At 50.2% G+C, this 9320-nt stretch overlaps 1 protein-coding gene across 1 annotated transcript in view; it reads right to left on the reverse strand.

The window, feature by feature from the left end:
• The window catches only part of LOC101577472 (alpha-1-acid glycoprotein-like), a 20223-nt gene extending 17815 nt beyond the window's left edge, over nucleotides 1-2408 (reverse strand). The window contains exons 1-6 of the mRNA XM_023723404.1: nucleotides 2248-2408; nucleotides 1739-1881; nucleotides 1522-1592; nucleotides 764-871; nucleotides 586-689; nucleotides 25-277 (exon numbers count right to left, since the gene is read on the reverse strand). Coding sequence (XP_023579172.1) covers nucleotides 263-277; nucleotides 586-689; nucleotides 764-871; nucleotides 1522-1592; nucleotides 1739-1881; nucleotides 2248-2361 — 555 coding nt within the window. The 5' untranslated portion in view covers nucleotides 2362-2408 and the 3' untranslated portion in view covers nucleotides 25-262. The remainder of the gene's footprint in view (nucleotides 1-24; nucleotides 278-585; nucleotides 690-763; nucleotides 872-1521; nucleotides 1593-1738; nucleotides 1882-2247) is intronic.
• Between the last annotated feature and the right edge of the window lie 6912 nt (nucleotides 2409-9320).

Here is a 9320-nt window from a genome sequence, read left to right on the forward strand (position 1 = left end):
GGCAGCCAGCCACGTCCCTGAGACCTTTCCCAGGCCAAGAGCCTCAGCCCAGCATGGAAGGATGAGGACTTTCTTGGTAGTAGTCAGGAAATCCTGGCTCGGCTATGACCCCACGTGTCAGCGCTGCCCAGCTCTGAGTTAGCAGATAGGGCTGTGCAGGGAGGTAGGCTTGGAGAAGAGCACAAAGGAGGCCATTCCACAAGCTACTCCCTTGTGTAACGATAAGGATCAAAGTCCTGGATTTGCTGAGGTTTGTGTGGCATCAAAGCCTGGATACCTACGCCATGAAGGCCAGGTAGTAGAAACAAGGAGGGTGACAAGAGTAGGCAGGAAGGGGATCCCAAGGGGTCCATCCCAGGTGTTCTCTAAATTCTCACCTGCCCCAGATTCTCCCCGGTTCCTTAGGGGATCATCCCTCTTTAGTCCTCCCCTCCTACTCCAATCTCTGAAGGTCTAATCTGACCATGCAAGAAAGCCTGTCCTTAAGGCTTACAGCCCCCTCCCAGCACTGAGAGGGTGGCAGCTGCCCCTCTTTGTGCCTCCAGGGCTGCCACAGTTGCTGGCCCATGTGGCCCCTTTATTTACCTTTTTCCAGTCCACATACAGGATCTCCGATGTGTGCAGGCCCACACACTCAGTGGCCTCGCGGAAGTCCTGCAGTTGCTCAGGTGATGCTTCTGGCTTGTGAGCTGCATGGGGATAGAGAAAAGGGTGAGGGTGCTGTGGGGAGAAGCAGGTGGTTGGGGTATGTGGCAGCACCTACTGTAGAAGGCCAGGTTGTGGTTGTGCTCATCCTCCAGGTGGAAGCCCAACACGAAGCTATGGGGGTCCCGCAGGAGCAGCAGGCTGCCCACAAATGCCTTACCATTCACTGTGGGAGAAAGGGTTCACCATGGGCAAGGTGGGTGGGGACTGCAGGCCTGTCCCTTGGGTCCGTCCTCACCACCGTGGGGCCAGGCTCCCTGGGCTTCAGGCCCCTCATGCAGCTAAAAGGTCACAGGATGATGGTGAGAGCCTCAGATGACCACTCTTCCATTTCACAGATGAGAACGATGAGGCCTGCAGAGGGGACTCAGGCCTGCTACATGGGGCCAGTCAGTCCCACCTGAGTTTCTGCATTGCTGCAGTGACAGTGGGGACCTAGACAGAGTCTCCAGTGCTCGCGCATGGGATTCTCCTGAGCTCCACAGTTTCTGAAAGCATGGCTGAGAGCACAGAGCTGGGGCCAGACTTGCTCTGAATTCAGTTGTGACAACAAGCTGTGTGAGCTCAGGACGTCTCCTGGGTTCTGTGTGGTGTCTCCTCACGGGATCCTTGCAATGGCCCAGAGGTATCTGCACACAGTCGTTGGTTTATGCAGAGCACTGTGAACAGTGCCTGTCACACAGTGAAGGCTCAGACTTGTTGGCCCAGGATGAGAGGGTTAAGGGGACTGGGTCTGCCTGGGTTCTCTTTGGTCAGTTCTGCCAGCAGCCATGGCCCAGACCCTTGTTGCCCATCCCACAAAGGGTCAGGCCTCACCGACTTTGGTCAAGGTTCCATTCTCCCTCTGCACTGTGAAGAAGCTTGAGTTCTGGATGCAGTGGTCCCCGCTAGAACCACACAGGAGGAGGCCAGGAGTGGTGAGGACCAGGAAGAAAGTCAAGGTCAGCGTGACTCAGCAGGGCAGTGGAGGGGGTGGGGTGAAGGCAGGTGCCCCCTCGCAGGCCGGGAAGCACACAGGCTTTGGGGAACTCACATGGTCATTTGTTCCTCTATCTTCACATTGTTTTCCCTGGGATCTGCATCTAAGTGAAATGAGTTCGTGTGTACTTCTTCAGCCCATTTTTTGTACTCTGGATTCCGAAAGGCATATGCGGTGGAAAACCACTTGCGGCTGAGCTAAGCAGTGGCAGACATGGAGTTCAGGGAGGAGAAACCTCTGGTGACTCATCCTCCTCTCCCTCTGCTCAGGCATCAGCCAGACCCAGGCCCGGGTGGGGTATTCACTGGCTAGAGCTCACTCCCATGGCTCTCACAGGCACCCTGTAGCCCACTAGAGGAGGTCTCCTGTGGAGGTCTTTGGTGTGGTGCTTTGCAATTAATGGCATTGGGAGGCCTCTAGAGGTGCCCAAAGTGGTCAGCATGTCCTCTACCCCAGTAGAGAAAGAGCAGAGCCAGGAGCAGGGGCTCTGAACCTGAAGGAGAATCAAAGCTCAGAGAAGGAGGGAAGGCCCCAGCACTCGGGCAGCAGGCCCCAGCACTCACCCAGTCCAGCGTGGCGCTGGTGATGGGCATGGCTGTGACATTGGTGCAGGCTGGGTTCTGAGGGTTCAGCAGTGGGAGGAGGCACAGGGCTTCCAGGGCCCAGTGCAGCGCCATGGCGAGAGCAGGAGGTGCCTAGACCAGGGATAGCAGCTGCTGCGGGCAGGGTGCTTTATAGGGAGACGTGGGCAGGGCTGTGAAGCCTGGCACGGTCCACCTGGGGCTGTGACACAACCTGATCAACGCTTCCCCAAAGCCAGCCCACAGCCCAGGTTTGACCCTTGTCCCTGACCTGGAGTTGACAGAGCTGGAGTTGGTTTATTCCAGCCAAGGTGGGTGTGGGACTGATGTGCTCTGAGGTCCTCTGTGGGGTCCCTGGCCATCATCCTGCCTCCCACCCCACTGCTGTCCCAGAGAGCTGCAAGGCTGGAGGGGACCCAGCCACAATCCAAGGAGCCAGGCATGAGGGAGCTCCCAGGAAGTGTGGCTCTGTTGTTTGGGGAGCATTTAAGGGCAGGTGGGCACTGAGGGCAAATGTGAGCTGAGTCCCAACTGGGTGTCCTCACATCTAGGATGCAAAATGTTCATGGGGCCCTGCCTGGACCTGGAGGCCTGACATTTCCAAAGAGGGGCCACTTCCATGACTGTTCTGGAGCCTTCTCCCAGGGAGGGAAACAGCAAACCTCACATCCCTACCATGCCTTGGAGCAGGGAGCAGCCTCAGGTTTACAGGGGACCAATGATTTCATTGCTCTTTTGCATTTCTCCCCTATGGGCCTGAGGCTGTATCCATAGGAACAGGCACTGTCAACTGATGTCATCAGGGGCTGCTCACAACTGCGCAATGTTGATTTCATCCATTCTCAGTAACTGTTCATGTTGTACGGCAGTCTGTGGTTAGGGTTTTATCTTTAGTGATTGTATTTTTATCAGTAAGTATTTGCCTACTTAATCACTATATTCATCATGGGCAGTGGTCCATGCCCACACCCAACCTTCATTCTTTTTATGATCAGTGGTTAGGATTTTAAGAAGACAGAGCTTTTCATTCCATTTGCATATTTTACTTCAGTCTGTCCTATTAAAGCTTAGTTGTTCCTTTTATTTTGTGTTTTGTTTCCGAGGTAGGTCTTACTGCATGTTCCAGCACACTGCATGTTTTAGTTCACATTCTGCATCCTGCTCCTCACCAAGCATGCGTGAAGTTCTTGCCTTCTTCCTCTCTTGCTGTCCAGCTGCTCTTCACTGCCTGGTAGCGCAGCTGAGGAAGGCTTCCTGAGCCTGCGATCAGCTGTTTGCCACGCTTGTGGGAGCTGAGAAACATCTTGCAGCATTAAGTCATTCCCATTGCTTTAAGATTTTGTTTTTCAATTTTTATGTATTTATTTATTTTTTATTTTATTTATTTATTTATTTTTTTTTGTGGTGCCGGGGATTGAACTCAGGACCCTGCACTTGCTAGGCAAGCTCTTATTCTACTGAGCTATCTCCCCAGCCTCAAGATTGTTTTTATTTTCATTCAACAAAATTTAAGTAGGGCTGGTGAGATGGCTCAGTGGTCTAAAGCACCTACTTAAAAAAAAAAAAACAAGCTTTGCAAAGCACAGGGACCACAGTTCAATCCCCCAGCACCACAGGCCTGCCAGCCCCACCCCCTGGTGGGCTGAGCTGGCCACACACACACACGCACACACGCACACACACACACACACACACATAAATAAATAAATTTTTAAAAAAAACAAAGTATAAGTAGATATTTATAAAATAAACATAAAAAAGCATTCTTCTTTCTCCTGTGAAAAAATTAACCACAATTTAACCAGAAGGCAGGGATTAACATATTTAATACCCCGTGTCTCAATGTCTTAAAAGATTGGCCAAAATGTTACTCTAACTACAAGTCACAGACAAAACAAGCTCTGTATTCCAGAAAAGAACCAAAGGCCCGATGGGTCTGCGCCCAGGGAGTCTTCTGGTTCATCATGGTGGCATGTCAGCGTGGAGTGAAGATCCAAGACCAAGAGCCAGCTGCTCCTCGACTGACTTCCATCTTCTTCCCCATAGTTAAGCTCACACTTACCCATTCATTTTTTTTGCACACTCCAAACCTTCCCCAGTCAGCTCCTGTGAGGGCAGCACATACTGCCCTGGAGTCCACCCCCAATCCAGCCCGATGAGTTCTTTGTTTACCTACCTTCTCCCTGAGGGATCTTGTGTCTCTTCAGCAGTCCCCCTATGCCAAACCATAAAGTTCTTCATTGTCGTACTAATACTAGTATCCATTTGATATAGGGTCCTGCTACATAGTCCAGACTCATAGTGATCCTACTCTCAGCCTCCCCAGCACTGGGATTACAGGCGTCACCGCCACACCCGGTTTTGGGGCCCCTCTGAGCTTGCCAGGCAGGCACTTAGACCACAGTGCTATCTCCCCAGCCCTATGAAGGTTTTCTATACTTCTCTTTGGCTTCTCTTTCCTGACAGAGGAAGGGACCTAACAGGTAATAGCAGAAAACTCTCTTTTCAGTGAACTAACAGAACCTACTAGTATTATAAATGAGAACAAATTAGCCTATCTATTTTTTATTCTTTTTTTTTTTTTTAGTTTTTTGGGTTTTTTATGATTTTATTTATTTATTTTAGCCTATCTATTTAAATATTTTAAAACAATGGAATAGATACTTTGGGGGGAAATTGAACTTCTCCCTACTTCTTATTTCTCTGTCTTCTACTTTCCTGAGAAAGTTCTATCTCCATCTCCATCTCCATCTCTGTCTCTAATCTATATATATTCTTTGAGTTTTCATATAAAAGTAGCCATGTTGGACAGGTCTGTGGAGCGCACACTGGGCTTGAATCTGCTCCTGACCTTGGCCACCAAGGCTTGAATGCATCATTTGTAATCATATAACACCTCTGGATGAAATTTAACGAATGAATGAAATAGATTTTCAAAACTTACCTTTAAAATCATCTGCTTGATTTATACACTTTGGCTTTACACCACATGGTCTTTGTTACGTATTGCTGGATTATAATGGGTCTGTGTGTTCCTTTCCTTCCACAGCAGAAATGCAAAGGGAGGCTGGCCGGTGTGGGAGATGGGCAGGCACACTGCAAGGCCTCAGACTGTGTTTGCAGGGGTGCCTCAGCGGGAGGGGGTGTGGTCCTCAGCATCCTCGCCAGCACTGAGGCTGGCCTTCAGGGTCTCTGCGTCTATCGTGGGATACTCAGTGTCCACAGACTGTAGCTTTTCCAGGTGCACCCGGCACCCAAACATTTTGGGGATGTCTGTGTCCCTCTAGGGTTTGGGGTTCCTGGCCAGTCCTTTCCAGCCTGTCTCTCCATCTGGCCCAGACACAGTGTCAAGAGTTCATGAGAAAGAGATACAGACATCCTCCTGGCAGTCCGGGACAAGAGGAAACACTCTCCTGGCTTTACCATTCATTCGAGAGCTGTTGGCCTCGGACACATTGCTTCACTTTTCTGCGTCTTGACAGCTCGCCCTGTGAAATGGAGATCAAGCTACTGACTTCTCTGGGTAGTTAAGAGGATATCAAAAGTTCATATTTGTGAAATACTTAATAAATAAGTTAAGCCTCTCAGTAAGTTCCATTCATGTGACAGCTGTCACCATGAGTGAAGGCAAATCCCTGGGCAACTTGTACACGAGGTATGATCAGGAAACACAGTGCGTTGAAATGTAAAAATTACAGTCAAAGGTAGAGTGCCATTAGTCCCCCTCATGATGTCCCCCTTGCTCTGGCCACACTTACCTCTTCACTGTTGCCGCGTTTGGGAGTAACTGTGGAATCCTTTTCTGAGATGAGTGTTTTTAGGTGTGCTGTGGTGGCTGCCTTGCTGCCCTGAATTGATTCAAAGCACTGACCTTCCATGGCCATTCTTGCCCAGAGGAAGAGCAGAAGCTGCATGACCCCTGACCCAGTGAAGACGGTGGGTAAGGACCTGGCTTGATGTTTCTACAAGGCTGCCTTTCTAGTTGGCGTCACTTGACAGCAGCATTCGCTGGATGCCTCATCACACTTCAGACACTCCTGCAGGAGGAATTCCAGAGCCAATGCAGGAGGTGGCAAGAATGATGGGAAAAGCATGCTGGGGGCGAGGGTCACTACTTGGAGGGGAATTAATAGTAATGTGTCTTTTACAACACTGCTGTGTTTCAATTTACACATTCGCTGTGTTGTTCAATCACCCCTCGTACCACCATGACAGCAGATTGTGTCATTTTTAAAGGCCTCAAAGTAAGAAAACATGCTTTGTCTTTGTAAGACAAAAAATATTTCCCCATTACAGAGACAAGGTGCCAGATGGCTTGGAGAGGTCAGGAGACCTGGTGAAAGGCAACCAAGCTGGGGAGCTTTCAAGGAGGCCACACCCACTTGAAAAGGTTTCTTTCCTGAGGCTCACCTTACACTTCTCTCCATTGAGGTCTGCTCGAGCTCCAGGCGTGAGGACCAGCTCAGCGACTCCCGCCTGCACTCATGGTGCGGAGATGGTCCATGTAGGAGCTTCGTGTTTGGGCTGAGGAAACACACGGGAGACGTGCTCAAACCCAAATCCTGCACTGTGCTCTTGGATCAGAAGCGGTATAACCTCTTTGGCCTTCACCTCCCTTGTCTGGACAACCAGAGTCACGGCACATGAAGGCTCCCAAAGTCATGTGTGAGCTGTAACTGTGTCACACTCAGCACAAGAGGAGTGGGGGTGCATGGTCAGTGGCCAGGCCTACAGCCTCCGTGGTTTTGAATGGGCTGAACCACGTGAATCTGGATTTCAAGGTCCTGAGGCAGTTGAGTATTATTCCATCTGGTCAGCTTCTTCCTGTCATGATGAGCAGTGCCCTCTGGGTGCCTGACCAGTACAGCTCACCCCTGTATAGCCCAGGCTGTCCTGGAACATGCTGCCATCCTCCCACCTCACCTTCACAGTGCTGAGATTAGAGGCATGTGCCCTCATGCTTGGCTGCTTTCGCCATACCAGGTGCCGGCCCTGGCTGGATATGACTGTGCACAGTGGCACTTGATCCACTGTGGACAAACTAAAGCCAGTCTAGACTTTCCCTGCAGGGCCCAGCTGTGGAGTCCACTCGGACAGTTCTGGACACCTGGTTGTGCAATGGGAGATGGGAGCCAGGATACTGCCAATTTGTGGAATGGTACTGTTTGTCCCCAGATTCCTATGCCAATGCCTGCCGGGAATGAACTGGCCTTGCCCCAGGGTCTTTGCTGACCAGGCCCCACAGGTCAGTGAACTGGAGGCCAAGCCAAGTTCAAGGGCCTTTCACATGCCACCCTCTGTAGTTGATAGAGAAGGAGCTGTGTCCCCTGGCCCAAGGAGTTTCTATGAAAACAGAATTGTGACTTAAGTACCATCTATACAATGGGAAGCCACTGGGGCAGCTGGGCAAACTTTCTGTCTTTCTTTCTTTGGCCTCGTGGTACCCCTGAGCCCATTCTCCTACATAGGGGATGTTTTGGCCCAGGGCAATAAGGTGAAACATCACACAGCCATAAAAGGGAGTGAGGTAAGGGCTGGTGAGATAGCTCAGCAGACTAAGTGCCTGCTTAGGCAAGTGCAGGGACTGGGGTTCAATCCCCAACACCACATGCCATGCTGGCCCTGCCCCTGGGTATGCTGAGCTGGCCATGGAGACCGGGCATGGTGGTGCACACCTGTAATCCCAGTGCTCAAAAGGCTGAAAACAGGAGGATCACTACGAGTCTGAGCTGTGTAGTGAGACCCTGTACCAAATACATTTTTTAAAAAGGAGTGAAGTATTGATATACACTATAGTATAGATTACTTTAACAACATTATGTTGAAAAACATTTTGTCCCCAAAAGCCACATGTCACATCATTCCATTTATGCCAAATATCCAAGACAAACAAAACCGTAGAGATACTAAGCAGATAGGTGGTTTTCCAAGTTGAGGGAGAGGAAGAATTGGAAGTAACTAGAAAAACTTTTCTTTTTGGGAAAAGAACCTCAGAGCAACCTCAGAGCTCTGGCCCTCACCCCAAACCCCTGCCCCCCAGAAGAAACACAGGGCCACAGACTCATCATTCCATTGCTTCAGTTTTAAATATTTATTTAAAATCCAGAAGGGAAAGGGAGAAACTGAACCCACTGGGGTTTTAATACACTGACATTTGGACAGAGACAAAAAGAAGACAGTAGATAAATGCAAAGACAAGATAAAGGTCAGGCAGAGACTGGCAGTGTAGGGAAACGAAGCACTGAGATGAGGCCCAAGCTGCGAGGAAAACCCGCTCCCACCTCCGCGGGGATTGGGTGGGGCAGGAGCTGTAAGTGTCTGGGGATGGTGGGACAGAGCGAGGTATTAAATAAAGAAAATCAAATCCAATTGCCAACAAGAGACAACTTTAGAAATACACAGAGACTTTCACATAAAATTTCCCCTTTTATAAAAATAATCCCGTAGTTAAGTTCAGACTCCAACTCAGGCCTTGACTTCTTTGCAGATGGAGTGACATAGTTCAGTTCCAGATGTCACTATCACGCAGAATGCCAGTGCACCCATGAGTATTCTTTTTTCCACGGCCCAAAGTGACACTTGGCGGTAATGACAGCGGGGTTGTAGAGGTGAATGACAGTGAGTAAGCCAGGGTGCTGACCGCATTTGGACAGGATGGGTTCCTGGGAGGACCTGTGGGGTGCTGTGCACTGGCTCAGGGGCTAACATCCCCCTCGGGGCCTGCACTGGCCCAGTGCTGGATTCTGCAAGGCCAGGGCTTCCCCAGAACCTGTCCCCAGTCTGCCTCCAGGGTAAGCTGGAACTCCCTCCAGGACAGGGAAGGCCAAGGCAGGCAGAATGCTTTGGAAAAGGGCAGGTTCTTCAAAGTCTGAAAGTTAAATGAAAATCCTTACTTCTGGTTTCCGGTAAGGCCTTTTGTTTTTTTGGTTACGTGTGTGTGTGTGTGTGTGTGTGTGTGTGTGTGTGTGTGTGTGTGTGTGTACGCGCGCGCGCGCCTGTGTGTTTGCCTTTTTTCCCCCTCCTTTTTTTCATTTAGAAGATTACTGACAGTGTGT

This window comes from Octodon degus, unplaced genomic scaffold (genome assembly GCF_000260255.1).
Source record: "Octodon degus isolate 3935 unplaced genomic scaffold, OctDeg1.0 scaffold00098, whole genome shotgun sequence".
Taxonomy (NCBI): domain Eukaryota; kingdom Metazoa; phylum Chordata; class Mammalia; order Rodentia; family Octodontidae; genus Octodon; species Octodon degus.